The sequence below is a fragment of the Somniosus microcephalus genome, chromosome 13 (assembly GCF_052327205.1).
Source record: "Somniosus microcephalus isolate GS21.2 chromosome 13, FLI_Smic_1.0, whole genome shotgun sequence".
Taxonomy (NCBI): domain Eukaryota; kingdom Metazoa; phylum Chordata; class Chondrichthyes; order Squaliformes; family Somniosidae; genus Somniosus; species Somniosus microcephalus.
In genome coordinates, this window is record NC_140999.1 from 88,130,265 (window position 1) to 88,145,114 (window position 14,850).

Below are 14,850 nucleotides of genomic sequence, written 5' to 3' on the forward strand. Positions count from 1 at the left end.
AATGGGAGGGGAATAAGCTCAATCCAAAATAGGAATGGCCATTGATGATTCTTACAAAAGATTATTGGAAATAAATTTTATTGAAACTATAGGAGGAAAAGTTCCAGGAATTGTATGTATTAATGGCAAATTGATGTAAAGTTGGGCAGGAGCAATGGAGAATGAACCATCCAGTGTGCTGTGTAATAGCTCTGTCAGCATCCCACCACACTCACAGGGTTCACTTCCACCTCTTGCTCAGAAGCGAGTCTTCCATCCACTGTTTCATGGTCCCCGCATAAGGGGAGTACAGAGAAGTATACCACTCACACGCAACACAATTCCTCTTGTCCTAGGCTGCCTGACGACAAATCTGAGGGGAGCAGCTCAGTAAAGGCACAGACAGAAATGGAACAGTCAATATAACGGGAATGTTCCTGGTAATGAATGGAAGTAATCTCCACACCAACCTTTTCTTTGGCGCATCTCACTTTGATGATTTTCATGGCCAGCTGGAGACCTGAGGCTCGGTCTGTACACGGATGAACACTCCCGAATCGTCCCCTAAAATAAATCAGTGACAGTGCAGCATCCGATGGGAAAGGTGCAGAGGAGCTTATTCCGTCACAAACTGCCAAACAATGCTCACTGTAACAATCCGATATACCACACTCTGTCACACCTGACACTAACCCCTCACAGTAACACTCTGATATACCACACTCCACCATTCTAACACTAACCCCTCACTGTAACACAGCGATATACCACACTCTGTCACACCTGACACTAACCCCTCACAGTAACACTCTGATATACCACACTCCACCATTCTAACACTAACCCCTCACTGTAACACAGCGATATACCACACTCTGTCACACCTGACACTAACCCCTCACAGTAACACTCTGATATACCACACTCCACCATTCTAACACTAACCCCTCACTGTAACACAGCGATATACCACACTCTGTCACACCCTGACACTAAGCCCTCACTGTAACACAGCGATATACCACACTCTGTCACACCCTGACACTAAGCCCTCAGTGTAACACTCTGATATACCACACTCTGTCACACCCTGACACTAAGCCCTCAGTGTAATACTCTGATATACCAAACTCCACCATTCTAACACTAACCCCTCATTGTAACACTCTGATATACCAAACTACACCACTGACACTAACCCCTCACTGTATCACTCTGATATACCACACTCTGTCACACCTGAGACTAACCTCTCACTGTAATATTCTGATATACCACACTCCACCATTCTAACACTAACCCCTCACTGTAACAGTGATATACCACACTCTGTCACACCCTGAAACTAACCCCTCACTGTAACACTCTGATATACCACACTCTCTCACAGCCTGAAACTAACCCCTCACTATAACACTCTGATATTCCACACTCCATCACTCTGATACTAACCCCTCACTGTAGCACTCTGATATACCACACTTTGTCACACCCTGACACTAACCCCTCACTGTAACACTCCGATATAACACACTCAGTCACTCTGACACTAACCCCTCACTGTATCACTCTGATATAGAAACATAGAAGATAGGAGCAGGAGTAGGCCATTTGGCCCCTCGAGCCTGCTCCACCATTCAATGCAATCATGGCTGATCATCCAAATTCAGTACCCGGTCCCTGCTTTCTTCCCATACCCCTTGATCCCTTTAACTTAAGAAATATATCCAACTCCTTCTTGAATATATTTAATGTATTGGCCTCTACTGCCTTCTGTGGTAGAGAATTCCACAGGTTCACCACTATCTGGCTGAAGAAATTCCTCCTCATTTCTGTCCTAAATGGCCTACCCCTTATCCTTAGATTGTGACCCCTGGTTCTGGACTCCCCAACCATCGGGAACATCCTTCCTGCATCTAGTCTATCCAGTCCTGTCAGAATTTTATAAGTTTCAATGAGATCCCCTCTCATTCTTCTAAACTCCAGTGAGTACAAGCCCAATCGACCCAATCTCTCCTCATACGTCATTCCTGCCATCCCAGGTATCAGCCTGGTGAATCTTCGCTGAACTCCTTCCATGGCAAGAACATCCTTCCTCAGATAAGGCGACCAAAACTGCACACAATACTCTAGATGTGGTCTCACCAAGGCCCTGTACAACTGCAGCAAGACATCCTTGTTCCTGTACTCAAACGCTCTCGCTACGAAGGCCAACATGCTATTTGCCTTCTTAACTGCCTGCTGCACCTGCATGCTCTGTCATACCATGACACTAACCCCTCACAGTAACACTCCGATATACCACAATCTGTCATAACCTGACATTAACCCCTCACTGTAACACTCTGATATATCACACTGTCACACCCTGACACTAACCCCTCACTGTAACATTCCGATATAACACACTAAGTCACTCTGACATTAACCCCTCACTGCAACACTCCGATATACCACTCTCCCTCAAACTCTGTCAATAACCCCTCACTGTAACACTCTGATACACCCCAATCTTTCACACACTGACACTAATCCCTCACTGTAACACTGTTATACCACACTGACACTAACCCCTCACTGTAACAATCTGATATACCACACTTTGTCACACTAAGACAGTAATACCTCACTGCATCACGCTGATATACCACACTCTGTCACACCCTGACACTAACCCCACTGTAACACTCCGATATAACACAATCTGTCATACCCTGACACTAACCCCTCACTGTAACACTGTGATATACCACTGTCACACACTGACACTAATCCCTCAGTGTAATACTCTGATATACCACACTGTCACATCTTGACAGTAACCCCTCACTGTAACACTCCGATATTCCACACTCTGTCACACACTGACACTGACCCCTCACTGTAACACTCTGATATACCAAACTACACCACTCTGACACTAACCCCTCACTGTATCACTCCAATTATAACACACTCCATCACCCTGACACAAACCCCTAATTGTAACACTACGATATACCACTCTCCCTCAAACTCTGTCACTAACCCCTCACTGTAACACTCTGATATACCACAATCTGTCACACCCTGACACTAACCCCTCACTGTAACACTCCGATATACCACACTATGTCACACCCTGACACTAACCCCTCACTGTAACACTCCGATATACCACACTATGTCACACCCTGACACTAACCCCTCACTGTAACAATCTGATATACCACACTTTGTCACACTAAGACAATAATACCTCACTGCATCACGCTGATATACCACTCTGTCACACCTGACACTAACCTCTCACTGTAACACTCTGATATAACACACTAAGTCACTCTGACATTAACCCCTCACTGCAGCACTCCGATATACCACTCTCCCTCAAACTCTGTCAATAACCCCTCACTGTAACACTCTGATACACCCCAATCTTTCACATCCTGACACTAACCCCCTCACTGTAGCACTCTGATATACCAAACTACACCACTCTGACACTAACCCCTCACTGTATCACTCCAATATAACACACTCCATCACTCTGATACTAACCCCTCACTGTAACACGCTGATATAACACATTCAGTCACTCTGACACTAACCCCTCATTGTATCACTCTGATATATCACACACCGACAGTAGCCCCTCACTGTAACACTGTGATATACCACACTCCGTCACACGCTGACACTAATCCCTCACTGTAACTCTGATATACCACTGTCACACCCTGACACTAACCCCTCACTGTAGCACTCTGATATACCACACTCCACAACTCTGACACTAACCCCTTACTGTAACACCACACTCCATCACATCCCGACACTAACCCCTCACTGTAACAGTCTGATATACCACACTCTGTCACACCCTGACATTAACCCCTCACTGTAACACTCTTATATACCAACTCTGTCACACCCTGACACTAACCCCTCACTATAACACTCTGATATAACAAACTACACCACTCTGACACTAACCCCTCACTGTATCACTCTGATATACCACACTCTGTCACACCTGACACTAACCTCTCACTGTAACACTCTGATAAACCACACTCTATCGTACACTAACCCCTCACTGTAACACACTATTATACCACATATATGTCATACCCTGTCACTAACCCCTCACGGTAACACTCTTATATACCACACTCTGTCACACACTGACACTACCCCCTCACTGTAACACTCTGATATACCAGTCTGTCATACCCTAACACTAACCACTCACTGTAACACAGCGATATACCACACTCTGTCACACTGACACTAACCCCTCACTGTAAGGCTCCGATATACCGATATATCCGAGCGGCGGCAAGTATTTAAGGTGAGCCCGAGGCGCGGGTCGGACTCAGTGCGGCAGCGGCGGGAATCCGAGCGGCAGCAAGTATTTAAGGTGAGCCCGAGGCACGGGTAGGCCTCAGTGCGGCTGTGGCGGGAATCCGAGCGGTGGCAAGTATTTAAGGTGAGCCCGAGGCGTGGGTAGGCCTACTAATCTCCAATCTCAGAGGGAGAAAAGTAAAAAGTAATCGAGGTGTGACGTCACCAGAAAGCAGGTAAGTGATTGGTTGGTGAGTATTTCTCTCTTCTGTGGTTTATACTTTCTAATCTCGCTGTGGTGTAGCGGGGACTGTTTGTAAACCAGGGCCCTTAAATATATCATTTAACTGTAGTGAAATTGGTGGGATTGATTTGTTTAATTTAATTTGAATTAATTAAAGGGTAAATCATGGCAGGACAGCCCGATGCCGTGGTATGCTCCTCCTGCGCTATGTGGGAACTCAGGGACACTTCCTGTGTCCCTGACAACCATATGTGCAGGAAGTGTGTCCAGCTGCAGCTACTGACAGACTGCATTGTGGCACTGGAGCAGCGATTGGATACATACTGGACCATTCGCGATGCTGAGGATGTCGTGAATAGCACGTTTAATCAGTTGGTCACACCGCAGGTAAAGGTTGCACAGGGTGACCAACAGGCAGAGTAATAGGCGCAGGCAGGTAGTGCAGGGGTCCCCTGTAGCCATCCCCCTCTCAAACAGATACTGATGAGGGGGATGGCTTACCAGGGGAAGGCAGCAGCAGCCAACTTCCTGGCACCAGGGGTGGTTCTGCTGCACAGGATGGGAGGAAAAAGAGGGGGAGAGCTAGAGTAATAGGGGATTCTATTGTAAGGGGAACAGATAGGCGTTTCTGCAGCCGCAAACGAGACTCCAGGATGGTATGTTGCCTCCCTGGTGCAAGGGTCAAGGATGTCTCAGAGCGGCTGCAGAACATTTTGGAAGGGGAGGGTGAACAGCCAGTTGTCGTGGTGCATATAGGTACCAACGATATAGGTAAAAACCGGGATGAGGTCCTAAAAACTGAATATAGGGAGTTAGGAGGTAAATTAAAAAATAGGACCTCAAAGGTAGTAATCTCAGGATTGCTACCAGTGCCACATGCTAGTCAGAGTAGAAATAGGAAGATATTTCAGATGAATACGTGGCTAGAGGAATGGTGCAAGGGGGGAGGGATTCAAATTCCTGGGACATTGGAACCGGTTCTGGGGGAGGTGGGACCAGTACAAAACGGACGGTTTGCACCTGGGCAGGGCTGGGACCGACGTCCTAGGGGGAGTGTTTGCTAGTGCTCTGGGGGAGGGTTTTAACTAAAATGGCAGGGGGTTGGGAACCTGAGTGGGGAGACAGAGGAAAGGGAAACAAGGATAAAAGCAAAAGACAGGAAGGAGAAAAACAAAAGTGGCAGGCAGAGAAATCAAGGGTTTAAATCAAACATGGCCACAGTAAATAATAATTCTAAAAGATCTAAGCCTGAAGGCTTTGTGTCTTAATGCAAGGAGCATTCATAATAAGGTGGATGAATTAGCTGCACAAATAGAGGTAAACGAATATGATATGATTGGGATTACAGAAACATAGCTCCAGGGTGGCCAAGGCTGGGAACTCAACATCCAGGGGTATTCAATATTCAGGAAAGATAGGCAAAAAGGAAAAGGAGGTGGGGTAGCGTTGCTGGTTAAAGAAGGGATTAACACAATTGAAAGGAAGGATATTAGCTCTGATGATGTGGAATCTGTATGGGTAGAACTGAAAAATACCAAGGGGCAGAAAACGTTAGTGGGAGTGGTATATAGACCTCCAAACAGTAATGCGGAGGTCGGGGATGGCATTAAACGGGAAATTAGAGAAGCGTGCAATAAGGGCACAGCAGTTATCATGGGTGACTTTAATCTACATATAGATTGGGCTAACCAAATTAGTAACAATACTGTGGAGGAGGAATTCCTGGAGTGTATACGGGATGGTTTCCTGGACCAATATGTCGAGGAACCAACTAGAGATCAGGCCATCTTAGACTGGGTATTATGTAATGAGAAAGGATTAATTAGCAATCTTGTTGTGCAAGGCCCCTTGGGTCAGAGCGATCATAATATGATAGAATTCTTCATTAAGCTGGAGAGTAAAATAGTTGACTCAGAGACTAGGGTCCTGAATTTAAATAAAGGAGACTACGATGGTATGAAGTGCGAGTTGGGTAGGATTGATTGGGGAATGTCACTCAAAGGGTTGATGGTGGATGGGCAATGGCAAACATTCAAAGATCACATGGATGAACTACAGAATTTGTTCATCCCAGTTTGGCATAAAAATAAAACAAAAAAGGTGACTCAACCATGGCTAACAAATGACATTAGGGATAGCATAAGATCCAAGGAGAGGACATATAAATTGGCCAGAAAAAGCAGTAAACCTGAGGATTGGGAGCAGTTTATGATTCAGCAAAGGAGGACAAAGGGATTAATTAAGAGGGGGAAAATAGAGTATGAGAGTAAGCTTGCAGGGAACATAAAAACTGACTGTAAAAGTTTTTATAGATATGTGCTGCCTCTCCCTCTAACTTAACCTCACTGTATGTATTTAACTTACTTATATATGTATAACCTACCTGTTGGGGCCGTTGCCCCTTTAACTTACCTTTTAGGGCCATTGCCCCTTTAAGACGCGCCTTAGCGTGCTGACGTCACGTCACGTACAACGTAGCGCGCTGACGTCACGGCACGTACGACGTGACGTGCGTGAGGCGGCTGCCGGCCCGACTCGGCCTTCCAGAAAGGCTGCCGGCACAGCCCGGCCTAGCGTCTTCGGCCGCATCTACCAGCTGCCGGGAGCGACGCGATCTTCCGCTCCCGCGGCAAGCATCGGCTCAGCCTGGCCTCCAGCTCCCGCTCCCGACTTCGGCCTCCACGGCCAGAAACGCGACCACGCGCATCACGTGACGCCCCAAGCGCGGACGCTACCGAGCGTGATGAGGTCATCACGCTCCCCACAGGACTGCTACGTAGTCCTCGTGGAGTCCTCGCTGGGACACAGACCTACACCACGGTGCTCCTACAGCAGCACAGGCTCCGGGCAGTTGTATTGTCCCCATGCTTGAGTCTTGGAAATTGTTTGTCTGTAAGTATTCTAGAATGCTATAGATGATTAATGTGCACCGTATGTTGTAGAAAATGTTTAGTTGTAACTTTTCTCTGCCTAGCTGATTAACTAGTAGCTGTATTGTCATACACTATGTACAGGGCTAATTTAAAGAGAATGCCTCCCAGTTTACTAAATGTACTGTGTTGCTCAGGCGTACCTAAATCTGTGTATACATATCAGTTATGCGCCTGTATACTAATGTGTGCTTCCATTTCTGTGTTGTATTTCAGTTTTACAATTAGAATCGTTCAGTAAAGCGTTACAAGAAAAGTCAAGCCTTGTGATTTTATTGGAAGATATCGAGTTGTTCGCTATCTGTCTAGCTCTGCATAGAATCGCGTTGCGAGGGCAGAACAGTAAAAAGACAGCAGCACAGCGGGCTCAAGCACAGGAAGATACCACTCAGCTACCATGAGTCTACGCTCAGGAAAACAATATACTCTAGAGGAAGTCGACCAGCCAATCGAGAAAAATGAGCCTCTCCCAACAAACGAGGCCAAGTCACAGTCCTCTAAAGCAGCCTCTAGAACATCTCGGCGGTCCAGCAGACCGTCGTCACCGACAGCTCTCCCAGCAAACGACGCCAAGTCACAGTTCTCTAAAGTATCCTCTAGGTCATCTCGGCGGTCCAGCAGACCGTCGTCATCGACAGCTTCTACAGCCGCCAAAGCACGTGCCAAGGCAAAGGCCACCCAAGCGCAATTGTCCTTCGCTGAAAAAGAAGCTGACCTCATGAAGCAGAGAGCCGACCTCGACGCTAGTGTGATGAAGCAGAGAGCTGACCTCGAAGCCAGTGCGATGAAGCAGAAAGCCGACCTGGTAAAGCAGAGAGCTGATATCGCTGCCATTCTCCACATTCTCCAAAGCCAGAGAGCTGCCGCTGCCACTAAAGCCGAAGCCGCAGCTTATGAAGAAGATGAGGAGAGCGAACGCGGGGAGCCCAGCCAGGAAACATATGACCTGGAACAGCCCCTCAGTCCAGTGCAACGTACAAATGAGTATGTCCAACAACACTCCAAAGTGTTCTCAAAGGAAACATTCAGGTATCTCGACGTAGAACTAGCTACTCACCCCAGCAACAAACGGCCCGTTTTCGGAGACACTGAGCTCAAAAGAGAAGAAACGAGTAAGACTCACCTGCAGAGACCTCCACAACACTCGGCCAATCCAGCTAAGCAGTCCTCGCCCGAGCCGCAAGGCGCACAAGACTTCGCCAGGTACCTTACTCGCCGAGAATTGTTAAGTTCAGGCCTCCTAGAATTCGATGACCGTCCTGAAAATTATTGGTCATGGAGAGCATCCTTCCTGAGTACCACCAAGGACTTGAATCTGTCAGCCAGAGAAGAACTAGACTTGATGACAAAGTGGCTCGGAGCCGAGTCGTCAAGGCAGGCGAAGAGAATTCGCTCAGCGCACGTCCTCAATCCCACAGCAGGCCTCCACCTGGTTTGGCAACGTCTCAACGACTGTTATGGGACACCAGAAGTCATCGAACACGCACTGCTCAAGAAGCTTGAGGACTTCCCGAAGCTAGCCAACAAGGATAATGTCGAGCTCAGAGAACTGGGCGACATTCTCCTCGAACTGGAGTGTGCCAAGGGAGAAGGTTACCTGACCGGCCTCTCGTATTTGGATACGGCTCGCGGGGTAAACCCAATAGTGGAAAAGCTCCCCCACAATCTTCAAGAGAAATGGATAGCTAAGGGATCCAAGTACAAGGAGGAAAATGGAGTGGCATTTCCCCCCTTCTCTCTCTTCTCCAGGTTTGTCCAACAACAGGCAAGGGTGAGGAATGATCCAAGTTTCGCTTTCTCCACCTCCAGCAGTTACGCTCCTTCGAGAACAGAGAAACCCACAAAGGACAGCAACAAAGCCTCTGTGAGTGTGCACAAAACAGAGGTTCCAGCCGAACCCTCAGTCAACCAATCCAGTTCTGCTGGGAATGAAGTGGATGACCCAGATCGTCAGTGTCCTATACACAAGAAGCCCCACCCACTCAAAAAGTGTCGAAGCTTTAGAGACAAGCCCATTGATGAGCGCACGTCATACCTGAAAGAGAACCGCATCTGCTTCAGGTGTTGTGGGTCGACTACGCACATGGCAAAAGACTGCAAGGCGACAATCAAGTGCCTTGAGTGCAACAGCGAAAAACACATAGCAGCCCTGCATCCAGGTCCTCCTCCGTCAACCACCGAGAGCGCCGCGGTTGACAAAGAGGATAGCGGGGAGCAAAGCGAAAACACATCTTCAGTCACCTCCAAGTGTACAGAGGTTTGCGGAAATGCAAGCAGCCCACGCTCATGCTCCAAAATCTGCTTGGTTAAAGCATATCCTGCAGGGAGAAAGGAGAAGGCAATCAAAATGTATGCAGTGCTCGATGAGCAAAGCAACAAGTCCCTAGCGAAGACGGAATTCTTCAATCTCTTCGACGTCAAGGCCAGCACTGCTCCGTACACGCTAAAAACCTGTGCAGGGACAACAGATACTACGGGTAGGAGAGTCGGGAACTTCATGATCGAGTCCATGGATGGGAAACTACAGCTTCCCCTCCCCACCTTGATTGAGTGCGACATGATGCCAGAGGACAGGACGGAAATCCCCTCCCCAGAGGTCGCACGCCATCAGCCCCACCTACAGCCAATTGCCAATAAGATTCCAGCTGTGGACCCGGACGCTCCAATCCTCCTACTCTTGGGAAGAGACATCTTAAGGGTGCACAAGGTACGTGAGCACATCAACGGGCCCCACGATGCTCCCTATGCGCAGCGGCTCGACTTGGGATGGGTCCTCGTGGGTGGAGTTTGCCTGGGAACAGTCCACAAACCAGCGGATGTCAGCGTCTATAAAGCAAACGTGTCGTGCAACGGTCGCACATCCTGTCTCAGCCCATGCCCAAACAGGATCCAGGTAAAGGAGGACTACGACGACATGACGCAGCATCATAGGTCAACCTCCTCTGCCTGTGAGGAAGAGGCAGGCCCCACTGTGAGCACAATGGCCTAGGATGCTCAGTGCTTGAAAGGTCCAAGGACGATAGACACAGCTGGGCGGCACCCCTGCCGTTTCGCCCTCCTGGACGCCGTCTTCCGAGTAGCGGGGAGCAGGCTGCGGGGCGCCTCTGCTCGCTCAGGAGAACCCTGGTGCCGGGGTCCACCGACCCAGACACGCCTGCAGTCCCCACCCCAGTGATGCTCCTGACTCAAAAGATGAGTGCTATTTCAGCTCCCTCTGGAAACTTCGACATGGCCGAGCTGCATGGGAAGCAGTGGAAGCAAGTACAGTGTCGTGCAGACACTTCTTGGAAGAGATGGGGAGGAGAGTATTTGCCCACCCTACAGAGCCGTAGGAAATGGACAGAAGACAAGCCGAATGTCAAAGTGAGAGATGTCGTCTTGCTGAAAGACAGCCAAGCACACAAACGAACGGTCAGTGGGACTGGCCGTCAAAACTCTGCCGAGCAGGGACAAGAGGGTCCGCAAGGTGGAGGTGAAGACCGTCAAGGAAGAGACTGTCAAGGTGTTTCCGAGGCCAGTCTCAGAGATCGTAGTCCTCCTTTCCGAAGAAATCTAGAGAACGGACTCTGAGCGTGTGGCAGCCAAAGGACGTTTTCTCCAGGTTATTTTGTATCTGTAGTGGTACAAATGGAATTGTACCAAGCGGGGAGTGTGCTGCCTCTCCCTCTAACTTAACCTCACTGTATGTATTTAACTTACTTATATATGTATAACCTACCTGTTGGGGCCGTTGCCCCTTTAACTTACCTTTTAGGGCCATTGCCCCTTTAAGACGCGCCTTAGCGTGCTGACGTCACGTCACGTACAACGTAGCGCGCTGACGTCACGGCACGTACGACGTGACGTGCGTGAGGCGGCTGCCGGCCCGACTCGGCCTTCCAGAAAGGCTGCCGGCACAGCCCGGCCTAGCGTCTTCGGCCGCATCTACCAGCTGCCGGGAGCGACGCGATCTTCCGCTCCCGCGGCAAGCATCGGCTCAGCCTGGCCTCCAGCTCCCGCTCCCGACTTCGGCCTCCACGGCCAGAAACGCGACCACGCGCATCACGTGACGCCCCAAGCGCGGACAACGCTACCGAGCGTGATGAGGTCATCACGCTCCCCACAGGACTGCTACGTAGTCCTCGTGGAGTCCTCGCTGGGACACAGACCTACACCACGGTGCTCCTACAGCAGCACAGGCTCCGGGCAGTTGTATTGTCCCCATGCTTGAGTCTTGGAAATTGTTTGTCTGTAAGTATTCTAGAATGCTATAGATGATTAATGTGCACCGTATGTTGTAGAAAATGTTTAGTTGTAACTTTTCTCTGCCTAGCTGATTAACTAGTAGCTGTATTGTCATACACTATGTACAGGGCTAATTTAAAGAGAATGCCTCCCAGTTTACTAAATGTACTGTGTTGCTCAGGCGTACCTAAATCTGTGTATACATATCAGTTATGCGCCTGTATACTAATGTGTGCTTCCATTTCTGTGTTGTATTTCAGTTTTACAATTAGAATCGTTCAGTAAAGCGTTACAAGAAAAGTCAAGCCTTGTGATTTTATTGGAAGATATCGAGTTGTTCGCTATCTGTCTAGCTCTGCATAGAATCGCGTTGCGAGGGCAGAACAAGATATGTAAAGAGAAAAAGATTGGTGAAGTCAAACGTAGGTCCATTACAGTCAGAATCAGGGGAATTTATAATGGGGAACAAAGAAATGGCCGACCAATTAAATACATACTTCAGTTCTGTCTTCACAAAGGAGGACACAAATAACCTCCCAAAGATGTTGGGGAACATAGGGTCTAATGACAGGGAGGAACTGATAGATATCAGTATTTGTAGGGAAATGATGTTAGGGAAATTGATGGGATTGAGGGCCGATAAATCCCCAGGGCCTGATAATCTACATCCTAGGGTACTTAAGGAAGTGGCCCTAGAAAAAGTAGATGTATTGCTGGTCATCTTCCAAAATTTGATAGACTCTGGAACAGTACGCATGGATTGGTGGGTAGCTAATGTTACCCCACTGTTCAAAAAGGGTGGTAGAGAGAAAACGGGGAATTACAGACCGGTAAGCCTGACATCGGTAGTGGGGAAAATGCTAGAGTCCATTATAAAGGGTGTAATAGCAGAGCACTTGGAAAAAAGTGACCGGATCGGACAAAGTCAACATGGATTTACAAAAGGTAAATCGTGCTTGAATAATCTACTGGAATTTTTTGAGGATGTAACTGGTAAAATAGATAAGGGAGAACCAGTGAATGTGGTGTATTTGAATTTTCAAAAGGCTTTCAATAAGATCCCGCATAAGAGATTAGCGTGTAAAATGAAGGCACATTGTAACACTCTGATATACCAAACTCCACCACTCTGGCACTAACCCCTTACTGTAACAGTCTGAAATACCACACTCTGTCACAACCTGACACCAACCCCTCACTATAACACTCGGATATAACACACTCTCTCAAACCCTGACACTAACCCCTCATTATAACACTCCGATACACCACACTTTGTCACAGTAAGACAGTAATACCTCACTGCATCATGCTGATACACCACACTCTGTCACACCCTGAATCTAAACCCTAACTGCAACACTTTGATATACACTGTCACAGCATGACACTAACCCCTCATTGTAACACTCTGATATACCAAACTACACCACTCTGACACTAACCCGTCACTGTATCACTCTGATATACCACACTGTCTCTCCTGACACTAACCCTTCATTGTAACACTGATATACCGCATTCTGTCACACCCTGACACTAACCCTTCACTGTAACACTCCGACACTTTGACATTAACCCCTCACTGCAACACTCCGATATACCACTCTCCCTCAAACTCTGTCACTAACCCCTCACTGTAACACTCTGATATACCACACTTTGTCACACTCAGACACTAATACCTCACTGTATCACTTTGATATACCACACTGTCACACCCTGACACTAACCCCTAATTGTAACACTCCGATATACCACACTCTGATACACTGTGACACTAATCCCTCACTGTAACACTGTGATATACCACTCTCTCACAACCTGATACTAACCCCTCACTGTAACAATCCGATATTCCACACTCCATCAATCTGACACTAACCCCTCACTGTAACACTGCAACATACCACACTCTGTTAAATCCTGACACTAAACTCTCATTGTAACACTCTGATATACCACTGTCTCTCCTGACAATAACCCTTCACTGTAACACTCTGATATACCACACTCTGTCACACCCTGAAACTAACCCCTCACTGCAACACTCCGATATACCACTCTCCCTCAAACTCGTCACTAACCCCTCACTGTAACACTCTGATATACCACACTCCACCACTCTGACACTAACCCATCACTGTAGCACTCTGATATACCACATTCTGTCACACCATGACACTAACCCCTCGCTGTAACAACCTGATATAACACACAGTCACACCCTGACACTAACCCCTCACTGTAACGCTCTGATGTACCAGACTCTGCCACACCATGACACTATCCCCTCTCTGTAACAATTTGATATACCACTCTGTCACACCCTTACACTAACCCCTCATTGTAATACAATGATATACCACACTCTGTCACACCATGACACTAACCTCTCACTGTAAAGCTCTGATATACCACACTCCATCACTTTGACACTAACCCCTCACTGTAACACTAGATATACCACACTCCATCACTCTGACACTCGCCCCTCACTATAACACTCTGATATACCACAGTATCACTCCATGACACTAACCCCTCACTGTAACAACCCGAAATAACACACTGTCACACCCTGACACTAACCCCTTACTGTAACACTCCGATATACCACACTCCATCACTCTGACACTAACCCCTCACTGCAACACTCTGATATACCACACTCTGTCACACCCTGACAGACACTAACCCTGCACTGTAGAACACTGATATACCACACTCTGTCACACCCTGACAGACACTAACCCTGCACTGTAGAACACTGATATACCACACTCTGTCACACCCTGACACTAACGCCTCACTGTAGAATACCGATATACCACTCTGTCACATTCTGACACTAACCCCTCACTGTAACACTCTAATATACCACACCGTCACACTCTGACATTACAACAAGAACTTAAATTTATAAAGCGCCATTAACACATTAAAACCGCCCAAGATGCTTCATAGGAACCATTATGAAACAAATTTTGACACCAAGTCACAGAAGGAGATGTTACGACAGGTGACTAAAAGCTTGATCAAAGGGATAGGTTATAAAAATCGTCTTAAAGGAGGAGAGCGAGGTAGTGAGGTGGAGAGGTTTAAGGAGGGAATTCCAGAGATTAGGGACCAGGTAGATGAAGGCAC

General features: G+C 47.7%; 1 protein-coding gene across 2 annotated transcripts in view; it reads right to left on the reverse strand.

Annotated features, from left to right (window-relative positions):
- LOC147108474 (myosin light chain kinase 2, skeletal/cardiac muscle-like) overlaps positions 1 to 14,850 on the reverse strand; it is a 949,466-nt gene that overhangs the window by 315,063 nt on the left and 619,553 nt on the right. For both annotated transcript variants that reach the window (XM_086005118.1, XM_086005119.1), the window contains one exon: positions 450 to 543. In XM_086005118.1, the coding sequence (XP_085861244.1) occupies positions 450 to 543 (94 nt within the window). The remainder of the gene's footprint in view (positions 1 to 449; positions 544 to 14,850) is intronic.